Here is a 15761-nt window from a genome sequence, read left to right as displayed (position 1 = left end):
GCCTTTGAATTGACTGATTTTTTTATTTCCAACGCTTCCAAGTTGTTAAGTCGTAAACCTATCTCATTTTTGTGAAGGACTTTAATACCCGTGTCACGGTTGAAAGTATGATCTTTATTAATTAGATGTTCTGCAAATTCTGAAAATCCCGAACTGGTTAGACATCTTAGGTGTTCTTTTATTCTAGTTTCTATATTGCGTGATGTTTGCCCTATGTAGAATGCTGGGCAATCATTACAACTAATTTTATATACGCCTGAGTGGCTAAGAACATCTTCTTTATCTTTGGCATTAATTAAAAATTTTCCTAGATTATTATTAGTATAATACGCTGGTTTAATTTCTGGGGGGAATTTAACTGTACATGTAGAGGAAAGGTTATTAATATACAAAATTCTTCTCCACTGCTGGTTGGAGTTATTATTGTTGAGAGTTGGTGGACTACTGTAGACGTATTTATTTATGGCAATACATCTTAATTTTTTTGTAAGGATTCTATCAATAAGGCCTATTTCATATCCATTATTAAGTGCTATTAGTTTAATTGTACTTAACTCATTAGCGTAATTAACATTTGATAAAGGAGTAGTGACTAAACGGTGGATCATAGAGTGGAATGCCGAATGTTTGTGGGAAATAGGGTGGTTAGACGTATTATGGATTGTAGTGTCTGTGAAGGTAGGTTTTCTAAAAATATTAAACTGAATTTTATTATCAATAATCGATAATGTGAGATCTAAAAAGTTGAGTGTCGAATTTATGCCTACTTCTAGTGTGAATTGGATCTGTTTATGTAAGGAGTTGAGGAGTAATAGGAAGGAATTAACTTAAAACTAAACGAAAACTAACTTACAACTTAAAACTAACTTACAACTTAAAACTAGGAATTTAGCTGACGCTCTGTACCCGCCCAAATACATATGATATCGTCTACATAGCGTCTCCATAGTAAAATATTTTTTAACAAAGGTGTTTTAAGTTCAAAAATATTGTTTTCAAAATTATTCATAAAAATATCGGCAATAAGTGGACTTGTGGGAGACCCCATCGGTAATCCATCTCGTTGACGGTACATTATATTATTATATTTAAAACTGTTTTGGTTCAAGCAAACATCGATAAGTTGGTTAATATCTTTTGTAAAATCCTTATGTAAGTTAGAACTATTGACTAAATTGCTTATAATATTTTTACATTCTACTACCGGAATACTGGGAAACAAATTCACTACATCAAAAGAAATGAGTTTACAGTTGCTAGGGAGGGTTAAATCTTTCAAGTGGTTGATTAATTCATGGGAATTTTTAATTGTATATTTTGGTTGAAATATATTGGAATCTTTAATTACCTTAGTAAGAAAAGAAGCAATTTTATAATTAGGTGCATTACAACAAGTCACAACCGGCCTAATTGGCCTATTAGCTTTATGTATTTTGACAAACCCATATAACCTGGGGATTTTCGGGTTTTTAGTTAAGAATTTAACCTGGTGATAAGTATCATCTTTGAATATTGGGGTTTTACACTCGTTGAATGTACTTTTAAGGGTTCTCTGGTATTTATTAGTCGGATCTACTTTTAAAATTTCAAAGTTATCAGATTCTAGGAAGTCATTAATTTTATGATTATATTCTATCTTGTTCATAATTACAACTGTATTGCCTTTATCAGCTCTGGTTAATATTAAATCTTCTTTCTTCAGTTTTTCACGGATATTTTTGGCGTGTAAGTTTTCTTGATTCTGCTTCGGCTGGAATCTTGGGATAAGGTTTTGTAAGACCTCGGCACTTTTGTAGAGGTAAGGTTTCGGAGATTTATATAACGCTGTTTCCATGTCTACTGCAACGTTTTCCACAGCACTATTGTAATTTTTATTAGTATATTTTAGGTTATATTTTAAACCTTTGGAGAGTAATTCCATTTCTTGTTGGGTAAACTGTGCCGAGGAGAGATTCTGTACACGTTCGTAGAATTTTTGAGATGATGATGTCTCCGGGTTATTGATGTGGGTATTTGATTGGCACAATTTTTTGAGTTTATTTTCCAGGGTTATCCTCTTTTTATAAGCTTTCACTGACGCAAAACTTCTAATTTTGTCATCAAAAAGATCCCATTCTACTGGGTGGAGTTCATGGACTAATTCGGTATGCAATATTTTAATATTTAGTTTTAAGTTATTTCGTTGTAGGTTAGTTTTAAGTTGTAAGTTAGTTTTAAGTTGTAAGTTAGTTTTCGTTTAGTTTTAAGTTAATTCCTTCCTATTACTCCTCAACTCCTTACATAAACAGATCCAATTCACACTAGAAGTAGGTATAAATTCGACACTCAACTTTTTAGATCTCACATTATCGATTATTGATAATAAAATTCAGTTTAATATTTTTAGAAAACCTACCTTCACAGACACTACAATCCATAATACGTCTAACCACCCTATTTCCCACAAACATTCGGCATTCCACTCTATGATCCACCGTTTAGTCACTACTCCTTTATCAAATGTTAATTACGCTAATGAGTTAAGTACAATTAAACTAATAGCACTTAATAATGGATATGAAATAGGCCTTATTGATAGAATCCTTACAAAAAAATTAAGATGTATTGCCATAAATAAATACGTCTACAGTAGTCCACCAACTCTCAACAATAATAACTCCAACCAGCAGTGGAGAAGAATTTTGTATATTAATAACCTTTCCTCTACATGTACAGTTAAATTCCCCCCAGAAATTAAACCAGCGTATTATACTAATAATAATCTAGGAAAATTTTTAATTAATGCCAAAGATAAAGAAGATGTTCTTAGCCACTCAGGCGTATATAAAATTAGTTGTAATGATTGCCCAGCATTCTACATAGGGCAAACATCACGCAATATAGAAACTAGAATAAAAGAACACCTAAGATGTCTAACCAGTTCGGGATTTTCAGAATTTGCAGAACATCTAATTAATAAAGATCATACTTTCAACCGTGACACGGGTATTAAAGTCCTTCACAAAAATGAGATAGGTTTACGACTTAACAACTTGGAAGCGTTGGAAATAAAAAAATCAGTCAATTCAAAGGCTGAAATTATCAATAATCAACTAAATTTAACGTTCAGCCCTATAATAAATATGTTTCCTGTTATCCCTAACTCCCCTCCCCCACTTCCCGCCCACAACTGATACTGTCTCTCTCTGTTTTTTATCTCTTTCTCTCTCAACTATTTGTTTATATATATGTGTATTATTCTGTATTTGTTAGTATTTTTATAACTGTCCTGATGATGGTACGGAGGTACCGAAACCGGTAGACGTTAAAAATTTCAATAAAGTGACTGTAAACAAAGTGTTTCCCTTTTTATTATTAAATAAAAAAATATATATTTTAACAGTTTTTTTTTAGTATTATTTTTATTTAAATAAAATGTAGAATGTACTTACGAAAACTTCAAAAATTATTTGTTTTTCACTTGACATATTATTTTTCAAACATAATTTATCAGACCAAAGTTTATCCTAGAATAATAAAAATTCTCTATTATCTATTTCTATAATTTTAAATTGGATTAATAATCATATAATTTACAATATTACACCTTTTATTTAAGGACAATGCACATACTGCACCGAAAAAGTAAATTTTTTGTGCAAATTAAAACTCGCTTTCACATTTTTTAAAATTTTAAATAACTTTAAATAAGCAGAGAATTTAATAACAAATACATTGATACATGATACATAACAAAATTTGTGTAAAATAAACATTCACAGGAATTTTTAACGCGACAACATACCGTCAAAAAAAAAAACTCTTCACTGAGATAATTTGTTTAGCTTTATGTATTTACTGGTGACCAGATAACTCATCAAAATGACAATTCAACACACCTATAAAAAGTGTTTTAAAGTCATTAGTGATGAAACAAAAACTAGGTTAAATAGTTACACATATGTAAACTATTTAACCTAGTTTTTGTTTCATCACTTTTCATAACTTTATAACACTTTTTATCGGTGTGTTGAATTGTCATTTTGATGAGTTATCCATGGAACCGTATTTACTAGAGAAACGAGACATCTATTGATAATCTGTGAAACTACTAGCTGTGTAATACTGTTAGCTTTGTGAATATCCAAGTTGCAAACACGTGGGAACTTTTTAAATAATTCCTATAAATGTTTTAATATATCTCTTTAAATTGGCCTTAGGCTAGCGTGCGCTCGCGTGTGTTGCGAATTGGACAAAATATGGCCAAAAACACTCCAGTGGCTAAAAATATTGCCCGATTTGCATTGAGTTGATGGTATTTTTAATCCCAAACTAATATATATTAATTTGATTGGCAGGTGGACCACAGGACCAACCAGCAGTCCCTCGCCTTGGATCAATCCGCTGTGTCCAAGCCGACCCCTTCTGGGGCTGAGGAGGCAGCGTCCATGGGGCTCCCTGGGGGGGCGGGGCTCCCGGGGCCCCCCGCTGCTGAGGATGACTGCGCCTGCTCTGCGCTGACCATGCGAACCGACATTGATAATAGGTACTCGAGGTATGTGGCGTTTAAATACCGGCAATTTTAGCAATTTATGATCTCTGCAGAATTTCTTATGGGGCATGTAAGACTACCATTCAACTAGTATCTGGTAAGTATGTATGCATTCATCCAAAATACAACAACACTAGTTGCCCATCATAACAGAATAGGGGAGAAATAAGAATTTTTAGGTTTTGAAAAATTGTTGAATAATTTCCTGGGATTGATAAAAGTTCTTTCATAAGTTTAGTATCTCACATTTCTATAATTGTCTAAAATCACTTCAAATTTAGCATTAAACTTTTGTTTGTTGTGTCTTTCAACTAATATTCATCAGCGGTTGAGAACCATGCTTTATGGAACTCAGTAAATTTTTAAATTTTAGAAATTAACTCCTCAGGCTAATTTGTTTGCTTTTGGAAACAGCTCATATAAATCGTTTTGTCTCCCTTACTGTCATGGTGAGAAATATGATCTAAACAGTGTTAGAAAGAGAAAACACCTTGCTTTATTTTTAAATCTAGAAGTTAACCATAGAAAACTTAAAATGTGGACCTCAATGGAACCAAAGTTTCCGATCGCAATTCGAAAAAATGTATGAAACTTTGTGAATTTTTCATTCATTATTTTTATATGAACGAAAAAAAAAGTGAGGTGACTGTAACATATATAATACATTTTCCTAGGTGACCGGGTATCTCATCAAAATGACAGGTCAACATACCTACAAAAAGTGATATAAAGTCATGAAAAGTGATGAAACAAAAACTAGGTTACATAGGATAGGTAACTACAATAAGATGTGTTATTTTGATATTCAAAGAAACTTTTCCCGTAAAAGATCAATGGTTTCGTTGCTTGTGTGGCACGTAGCGCCGTCTTGTTGAAATTAAACGTTGTCCAGATCAATACCATCCAATTCCGGTCATAAAAAATCATTAATCATCTCTCGATAGCGCAATCCATTCACCGTAACTGTTGCTCCAGCCTCATTTTCGAAAAAGTAAGATCCAATGACTCCGCCGGACCATAAACCGCACCAAACAGTCACACATTGAGGATAGAGAGGCTTTTCAACAATAACTCTTGGGTTTTCCGAGCCCCAGATGCGACAATTTTGCTTGTTGACGAAGCCACCGAGGTGGAAATGGGCCTCATCACTCAAGATGATTTTTCGATGGAAATCTAATAATTAATAATAGTGAATTTTAATAATTTCAATGCGTTGTTGAAGCGTGTATCGTTCCATTTTTATTAATGGCGTAATTTCTACTTGTCAAATGTCAAAAAATAACAGCTTAAAAGTAACATCTACCGAAATAGCGTGCTATTCAAAATAACACCTCTTATTGGAAAACCCTATATTTAACCTACTTTTTGTTTTATCAATTTTTAAAGGTGTGTTTAATTGTCATTTTGATGAAATATCATGGAACCATTTTCATGTGTGTTTTTATTTTTAATCGTTAACAGTAATTTTAGTTATAAAAAACGTAAGGTGAGCCATTTTTAAAACTTTTTTACTTTTGCGTTATAAATTTTAATATTTCAAAAATTATGTTTGTTTCTAATAACAACATTTGTAAGTGTATTTAATCACCTTTCAAAAACAATATTTAGTTTCAGAAATATTCCATTTAATTGGATTTTATAGCAAAGCGATAATACTCTGACCTTCTGCCAAAATATACCAGAGGCCTGGGGGGTTAATTGTATTGTCATTTAAACTACATAAATTAATATATTCTTACGCTACTTATGTTTGCAGGCCATTAGTATATAAATCGCATTATTGAGTGATTTTAAGAAATCTTAAACAATAATAATTATAGGAATGTTGAGTTAAGTGCCTTTTCACTGAAGAATATGACATATAAGAAGGTTGAGGTATTAATACATATTATGTCATCTGTTAGTCATCCTTTAGCATTGGTATGATATATTTTAATTATAATTAATATGCACCATCATGAGATGTGCAAGTGCAGTTTAGTGGAATAAATGTACATCTTGTCCGTCTTAATCATCTTCTATTTGAAATGTGTTTTTACTAACTAAAATCTTAAGTTCTTTCTCCTTCTGAACTTTAATCTATTAAATCTGGTTTCTTTAGTTAAAAACTTATAAAGTTCAAATTTTTAGTATTTATTGGTTATTCAGTTTATATTTTTAATTCACGTGATGTACCAAGTATTTGCAAGTTGTAAGTTCCACTTTTAAAAATGCCCTGTAAAAGTAAGTCATTATAATGTATGCACATTTCAAATGTAGAAAAAAAACGATATTGTCTGCTTATAATATGTTATATTTTTGGGTTTACAATTGCTTGTCTGGTTTTGAAAAGATTCTTTTTTTTAATTTGTTGATTTCCTCAACACATCAGTTCCAATGTTGAAAAGTTCACTCTCTCCTGACTTACAAAAAAAAAATGTGTTGTTTAATTGACTGAGCGCAGTGAAGTCCTTTTTTAACTCGACCATTTGGCATTTAAAAAATTGTAAATTTGTTTGTTACATTCCGGTTCAAGATGGTTGCCATGCTAGTACTACCATAAAAAAACCACCCATTAGATTGATAACTCCATGCTTTATGCATGAAACAAATTGGCCCTCTATTTAACCATAGATATTCCAATATTTAGACACACTTTATGCGTGCAACTGTTCTATATCATACACCATCGGCGAGGATAGAGGAAACTCGAAAAAAAAGGTGCGGCCATAGACAATAAAATTCTCATTCCAAGCCTATCCTATTCAATAAATAGCCTTACATATTATTTTAAAAATAAAAATATTTGAATTTCAGAATGTTCCCTCACGACAACCAGACTCTATCTGACAAAGTACTGTCCTGCGAAAAAGAGCTTTAAATTATCTTTTTTTTATACCTCATTTACTTAGGACAATCAATCAAATTGTATCAAACCACTCAGCCTCCAACAGTTTTTCCATAGATTTTCAGAGTTGTTCATTGGTGGATGTGGTTAAATTATGTGATGTCACAAGCCATGGAGATTACTGTATCTTTTCTTCGATTCAAATTTTCTATCGGAGTTATACCCTTCTGGATACTGCATGATCGTGGTTCATTCTATGATTATGGTACCTACTTACCTGCCTGAAGAAAGTTGCTAAAAAGAATTGGTGACATTTCTTTGTAAAAATTGTATAATTCCTTATTTGAAATTTAAAAAATATATAAAATATCCATGGTTTGCAATTAAGTAGGTAGGTATTTAAGTATCTACTTACAAATCTTACCCCATTTCAGAGTAAATTTTGGATTTAATTTATAAAATAAACTAGTAAATTAAGTTTAAAAAATTTAGTTTGTTGAAAAGTTCGTCATTTGCAGTGACCAAGATGACGATGAAGCCTACTTGTCTTCATCCCGGAACCAGCTGAACATCAACCAGCTCAGCGGAGAACCTTCTCACAAGCTGCCATCCAGAGGTTCATCTATTGACAACTTCAAGGTACAGATATTGCCTTTTATACTTGATTGAAATTATCATATTGATTAAAACACCCAGTCGTAATAATTTTTATTACTTAATTTAAGTCAAATCGGTTAAAGTAACCAGTTTGGAATCGGTCAAATGTTATAAGAGGGCTGCTGTAAGAATATTATAAAACGATATTAGAATTGTAATATATTATAGTGTATGGCTTGTTTGTGTACTTGCTGTACTTGGGTGGTGCACCCGTCCACTATAAAAATGTATGGACAATTTAACATAAAGTAAGATAAAATTGAGCTTACTTTCTTTTCTAATTGGTTTACCTCTTCACTTATAAGCGGACAATATCGATTTACCAATCACGGTTCCGTCAAAAAACTATCATTAGGATCAGTGGCGGCCGCTGCCCTAAAAGGGTGGTGGTTCACTGACAATCCAAAATAAAAACAATATGACAAAAAGATTATGGGTAAAAATAATTATTCCACCTACCTTATTTGTAGATAAGGTCTATTCTACGTTGTTTGTGAAGAGCAAAAACTTCTATCACTTTCGAAGTGAAATTTGGGATTGTTTGCAAATTTTTTTTTTCAATACTAAGTACAGATAAAGCATTCAAACGGTCTTGACTCATCGTGTTTCGCAAGAATGATTTAATTCGTTTTAGGGTAGAAAAACACCTTTCGCTTTCCACAGATGTCATAGGTATTGTACATATTATTTTTAAAAGCTTCACACACTCCGAAAACGACTCGACTAAATTATTTTTATAAAAAAGTTGCAAGATTGCCACTGCACCATCGGCGTTAGAGAAATCATCTCTCCCGTATATAGCACATAGTTCATTTTTCAATTTAAATTTATCTAAAAAGATGTAGGTACGTGTTCACTGTTTCATTGAAATCACTTTGAGGAAAGTTTTCTTTATATTGAGTAAAGCGTTCACAATCAAATAATTTTGATGCTAATAAATGGTTAGTAAACTCGAATCTGTCTTTGATCTGTTGTAAGAGAATATCACATACTTCGATGCAAGTTGCATAGTTCACCGTTTTATTTCTTTTTGCTTTGGGCTCACCTGTTTGGTCTATGGAATCACGAACTGTCTGAATGCATTTTTCAAATTGATATATATATATTTCTTAATCATGATGGTATCCAAAGAGCGTGATTGTAATTGTTGAAACAAAATGTCACAATGGGGTAAAATCTTGTTGAAGAAACCTAACCAATATATAAACTGTTCATCCTTAAGATAATGCAATAACATACTGGCCTGGTTTATAGTATTCGAATCATTATTATTTTGGTCTAAAATAGTTTCCATACATTGTATCAACAATTCTGAGTACGCCGAAACAGTTCTCACAGTTTTTATGTTGAAATTCCATCTTGTTGGTGGGGCAGAAGGGATTTTCTTTTTCATTACATCGTTTAACACGTTCATTCGTTTAGGAGACCTCGAAAAAAATTGGAAATGCGTGAAGATGTGCGAAAAACGTTTTTATTACATTGCTTTGTGAAACACTTTTTTCGACTATCAAATTCAGCTGATGAGCATAGCAATGAACATAATTAGCAAATGGAAAATCAGCCTTAATTTTTGCTTGAACCCCTCCAACCCTTCCACTCATAACTGAGGCTCCATCAAAGCATTGAGCTATCAATTTATTTGAACTGATGTTCAAACCTTGAAGTTCTTCAGAGATGGCTTTATACAAACCGTCAGCGCAGTGCGAGGTTGGAATTAAATATTTCCAAAAGCGTTCATAAATATGGCCCTTCCATTCATATCCGATGATCAAAACCATTTGCGTCGTCGTAGAGACATCTGTAGTTTCATCTGCTTGAATCGCAATAAATTCACATTCCGTAATTTGTCGTTTCACTTCTGTGCTGTATACTTCCATTATAGAATCCAATATGTCATTTTGAAATAGTCTTTGATGTCCCTTTAAAAACAGTGGCACTATCTAAATGTTGTTTTAATACTGCATCTAATTCTGCTACGAAATCTATTAAGCCGCGAAATACACCAGGATTTATCGAATCAAGGGTTTCGTCGTGACCACGCAATGCCAATTCGAATGCTCCACAAAATATGACACAATCTATTAATTTAGACAATATATATCTATTTTTGTCAACCATTGCATTATGTTGTTAAGTTTGCTCACGGTATCCAGAATCCAACTGTTGACGAATGTCAACTGTACCTAAAACGGCTAAACTCATAACATTTTGTAAATGTAAAGTAGATGAATTGTGCTTTTTCAACTTCTCTGATAGATGCGTTAAATCATTAATCCCACTCAACGTCCAAGTTGAATCTCCACCAAACACAAGACACGGAAAACAAAAAAAGCGATTAACTTTGTCACAACCACACAACCAAAAAGCTTTATCATAAAGTTTTTTGTCAAACACTCGAGTAAAAGCTCTTGATTTGGATTTACAATCTTGCTTAATCACGAGCACTGGACGAGGTGGACCAGAATTTTTAATTAATAATTTATTTTCAAACAAACTGTTATTATTTCTTATATATTCGACACTGATTACACTCATTTTTATTTCTTATAAAGTTACAAATTAAAAGGATTAAGTTCTGTATTTAGCTTGATCAAATTACTCGATAAATCAATACCAAAACAATGACAATAATTACGTCACGGCTCGCGATAACGACGGTAAATTATGATCTGTGACATGTGACATGTGTCATCTGTGATCTATTGTCCAATATCGAGTTCGAAGTTCGACGAACTTCGGATGTCTCCGTGTAACCTCGGGTCAAGGCTCATAAATCGGTAATCTTCGGAAATGATCGGGTTATCTCGGCGCCGTGTGACACACGGGAATTAGCTAACTCCTGGTACAAATGGGTAGATTGAGGCGCTCGCAGTGTTTTAAAAAATACATACAAAAACGTATTTTCATCCGTTTGCAAATCTGTGTACACGGCGCGGCGGATTGGCGCCGCGCAGCGGCCATACTTTATACTTGGAGAGATTAAAATCGCTCTCCTTGATAATATTCATTGCATTGTATTGGTAAGTAATATTTTTAAATGATTTTTATAGATTTTATAGTCTTCAGTAAGATATTATAAATTAATTTTAGCCATTACAATTTAGATAGTGCTGCACACGAACGCACTATGCGACCAGCCGCCACTGATTAGGATCCCACATAAAGACATATAATAATGGTTTAAACCTACACATTTGAAAAGTTGATATAATTTTTTTCTTATATCCAGGACACCAGCTATTTCGGCGATTCCACACAGTCATTGGACGGATCCTTCACTTCCCAGAGCATGAAGCACATCAAGCCCGGCAGCAGCAAGCAGCACAATCGGGAGCCGGCCCTGGCCCGCACGCTGATGGACCTGTCCCAGGAGATGCAGGAGCAGCGGGTCAAGGGGCAGGGGGAGCCGCCGCCCCAACCCATGCCCGACTGCTTCCTGACGCTGCCCGTCAGTAACAACGGGGGCACAGGGAGGAACAAGGTGACGCTTGAGACCAATTCTTCTTTCTTCATTGCCGAGGATTGCGAACACTTCAAATTCCACGGTGGACAAGGCTCCTCCATGGAGCCAATACAGATACCACCAACATTCTGGTGGTATTTGATCATTCCTTGAGATTAATATGGAATACCTACATAATTAATTAATAATTTTCGGAAGTTTTTCTCTTTTTAGTCTTTTTGAGAGATATTTCTATAAAATTCATGCTATCTCATTTTGTTTTACGATGAGATATATGATTTACATGTGGTTAACCTTTCCTCATCTGTGGTGTGTATTTACTACACATTGCTTCTAATATCTTTAATAACTCTATAAATATAATAAATTCTGGGTTCAGATTTTAGGTATTCCTCCGTTATACATTTATGCACTGAATTAAAAAATAATATTTAACATAGTTTTCAAATTCAATTAAAAATCAGAGTTTTTTGTAAGAAATCGGGAGCAAATATACCAATACATTCAACCGTGTGCCATTGCTACGCGAAGAGTGCGCGAGGAAATGACACGCTATTGATGTCCCGCTTTACTTCGCTATGCGTGCACATGAGAAATCCACTTGTCCCCAGTTCTATTTTTCTATTTAGACCATCGATACCTACGGCCGCATTGTGTAGCTTCGTCTCGTGACCAACTTGTGCAGGGGTACTAAAGTGAATCATTATTTCCGTTCGATAATTAAATTAATAATTTTTTGTAAGTACTTTTTCATTTATTTCCGAATACTGTGTTATACTATTACCTTATATTATAGTATTGAAAAGTGTGTATTACGTAACTATTTATTTGTGCGCTTTCGTCATTTAATCATTGATCTAAGATTTATTTTTGAATATTTATTTCACATTTTTTTCTTATTCGTTTTAATATTCAGTTAAGCAATACTGCATTTTACATTATTTACAAAAACCCTTCAATTTTCAGGAAGAATAATGACTGACAGAAATTCAACAGAAGAAGAGATAGCGCAAGAACTTGATTATGATAGTGATATTGAGTTTGAAATGAACAATGACATATCAGATACTGAAGATTTGGTTGAACATTTAGAAGAATCAGACTCGGAATCGACTAGTGAAAATGAAGACGAGGGAGAAATACTAGTTTCAAAACACGGATTCGAATGGAGTGTATTACCACCATCATCATCGAGACGTCGGCAATGCAATATTGTCAATGAAACTTCCGGCCTGAAAAATGGTAGTTTATTATCTAACACAATAAGAGAAATGTTTGCTTTATTTATAAGCGCAGATATGGTGACAGAAATATGCCAAGAAACGAATTGTCAATTGAGGCGTTTACCCGGGAATATGATTGAGCAATTATCCGAAGATGAATTATATGCTTTCATCGGTATAATGCTTGCTTCCGGCAGAAATCGCACCCGAAAACTAAGTTTGAATGAGTTGTGGACAAGTGAAAGTCCATTTTGTCAGCCCTTTTTCACGGCAGCTATGTCTCGAGACAGGTTCATAAATATTTATAGTCAGATCCGTTTTGATAATAGAGATACAAGACGAGAGAGATTTGAAGCTTCTTCAGACAAGCTAGAGCCAATTAAGTCGATTTTCAGTAAATTGGTAGATGCGTGTAAATCAAATTACTCTCCATCGCTTGATATAACCGTGGATGAGCGTTTGGCGGCGTTTAGAGGTAAATGTCCATTTCGGGTATATATGAAGTCAAAGCCAGCCAGGTATGGCATCAAAATATGGATCGCTGCAGATGCTAAAACCGCATATATATGTAACATGCAAATATACAGCGGTATGATAAATAATAAAAGAGAAATAAATCAAGGCAATCGTGTCGTTATGGAATTGGTGGAACCTCAATATGGCACCAATAGAGGCATAACCATAGATAATTTTTTTACGTCAGTACCACTGGCGGACAATCTTTTGTCTAAAAATCTGACCATAACTGGCACTCTTCGCAAAAATAAGAGGGAAATCCCTAAAGAGTTTTTGCCATCAACAGAAAGGCCATTGTATAGTAGCCAGTTTGGTTTATATCAAATAAAACACTTGTATCATATGTGCCTCAGCAAAATAAAGCAGTTTTGCTCTTATCAACTCAATTCCTTGGAAATGAAATAAGCCAAACCGATACAAAAAAAACAGATATTATTTTACATTACAATAAAACCAAAGGTGCTGTTGACACAGGGGACAAAATGACCTCCGAGTATTCGTGTGTAAGGTCGACAAGAAGATGGCCGTTTCGCTTGTTCATGGAAATGTTAGACATTGCTGCACTGAACACATATTTATTATGGATTCAAAAGTATCCGGAGTGGAAAAAAAATAATAGAAGTAAAAGGAAATTATTCATAAGACAGATAGGTTTAGAGTTGGCTAAGCCCAATGTAATGAAAAGAAAAAACAGCACGGTCAAATTTCACAAACAACAACAAGATGCTTTCGAGACAGTTTTGTCATATTATCAAGAAACACCACCCGCAACTGCTGTTACGAATGATATTACGAGTGATTCAAGAAATGTACTAGTGTCCCGAGCACCGTCGAAAACTTGCAGATTTTGCCCATACAACACAAAAAAAAGAAGCACCATAGTTTGTCATATTTGTCAAAAATCTGTATGCAAAAGCCACAGAAAAGAAAAAAAATATATTTCCTGTCACAATTGCGATGCAATTTAGATTAACAATTTTATATATTTGGTTTTAAATTTTTATTATTTTTAATTTCGCTGTATTGTTTTGTTCTTACATAATTTTGCTGTTATATTTAAATATAATGCATGTGGAATTTTTAATGTTTAGTTTCTCAATATAATATTTCTTTTTACACATTGGTTTATTTCATTTAAAAAAAAATTTAAGTTTGAAACCCCTGCAAGACTGGCAGCGTAAACACGCAAAGCTGTGTGCGTATAGTCCAGCGCCCATCAGCGGAATCAGCCGCCATTCGGTCACGGACCGTCGTTAGATAAGCACTCCTCGCACGTTTTTTTAGCATCTGCCGATGGTTTTTTCATGTTTTCAGCTATTAAATTACAATTATTATCACTTTTGACATAAAATATAATAAACATAAGCGATTGGCTATGAATATTCATATTTTTCCGATTTAAAATCGCTTATTTTAAGATGTGTATTGACTACACAGCACCGTAACGGGTGTATTTTTTTAGGACAGTAAGGGAAAGGTTAAATTAAACATTAGAAAGAGAGAACAACATGTTTTGAATTTCTATTTAAAAGTTTTCCATAAACGCATTGAAGTAAAAGATAGGGTTTTTCCGTTCTGTCTTTTCAAACTCAATATAAGATCAATCTGATTATCCTTATTGAAGTTATTCAGTAGTATGTTTTTTAAAATTGAACATAATGATTGTTTTCAGGATCCATGTGACGTGAGTAATGTGTCGAACGCCAGCAGCGGCAGCACTAGCGAGGGGGACCCAATCCCTCCCCCCATGGCCACTCTTCCCCCGCGCCACCCCTCCAGGCATCTCAAGAACAATCACGGTATCTACTCACGTTTCACTACTAAACCAGGCAGAGCTCGTATCGACGTCATCATGGAGCATTCTAAAGTAATGTACGTCATAAATTATTTCGAAATCGGAAGGGGCTCGGCGTTTTATGAAGTATTATAAAATACTTGATGAGACATGAAGTCCGCGCCAAACCTGCAACTCGCAGTTACGCCCTAAAACACACACTGGTAAAATATGACATAAATATAATAAAATAAAAATTTTGGATTATCAAAATACACTGTAAAACTCATACATCGACCTCTTAATTCACATAATGTGTAACCTCCATTTATCAAATTTTAGAGAAATCACAAAAAACTGTTTTTTTATGAAACTGTTATGAATTTTAAAATTTAACAAGTAATTTTATTTTTCTGTGACACCTCATAAGAGTGCCTCTGTCTATACAGTATAAAAACGGTGGAGCTATATCGCTGCGGGTCGCGCAGCGTTGTGGGACGGGTTAAGGAAGGGGCTGTAGGAAAGGATTTATTAATACGGATTTTGAAGATTTTTGTTGTTTGTTTTTGGGGTGTTATGCCGTGTTGCACTAACTCCTTCTTTAGCCGACGTTTTGGACAGCGTTGCAGTGTCCATCATCAGGGCAGATCCGGTAGATCTGAAGATGATCTGAAGACTCCCGAGAAAGATCTACCGGATCTGCCCTGATGATGGACACTGCAACGCTGTCCGAAACGTCGGCTAAAGAAAGAGTTAGCGCAACACGGCAT

The 15761-nt window shown here is 34.1% G+C and overlaps 1 protein-coding gene across 1 annotated transcript in view; it reads left to right on the top strand.

Moving 5' to 3' along the window:
- Nucleotides 1-11631, top strand: part of LOC149409311 (uncharacterized) — a 37848-nt gene extending 26217 nt beyond the window's left edge. The window contains exons 14-16 of the mRNA XM_089649769.1: nucleotides 4338-4534; nucleotides 7877-7997; nucleotides 11245-11631. Coding sequence (XP_089505895.1) covers nucleotides 4338-4534; nucleotides 7877-7997; nucleotides 11245-11631 — 705 coding nt within the window. The remainder of the gene's footprint in view (nucleotides 1-4337; nucleotides 4535-7876; nucleotides 7998-11244) is intronic.
- The last annotated feature ends 4130 nt before the right edge of the window (nucleotides 11632-15761 follow it).

The sequence above is a fragment of the Hesperophylax consimilis genome, chromosome 31, assembly GCF_061612785.1.
Source record: "Hesperophylax consimilis isolate HC1 chromosome 31, BYU_Hcon_1.0, whole genome shotgun sequence".
Taxonomy (NCBI): domain Eukaryota; kingdom Metazoa; phylum Arthropoda; class Insecta; order Trichoptera; family Limnephilidae; genus Hesperophylax; species Hesperophylax consimilis.
This window is presented reverse-complemented; position numbering and strand designations above follow the sequence as displayed.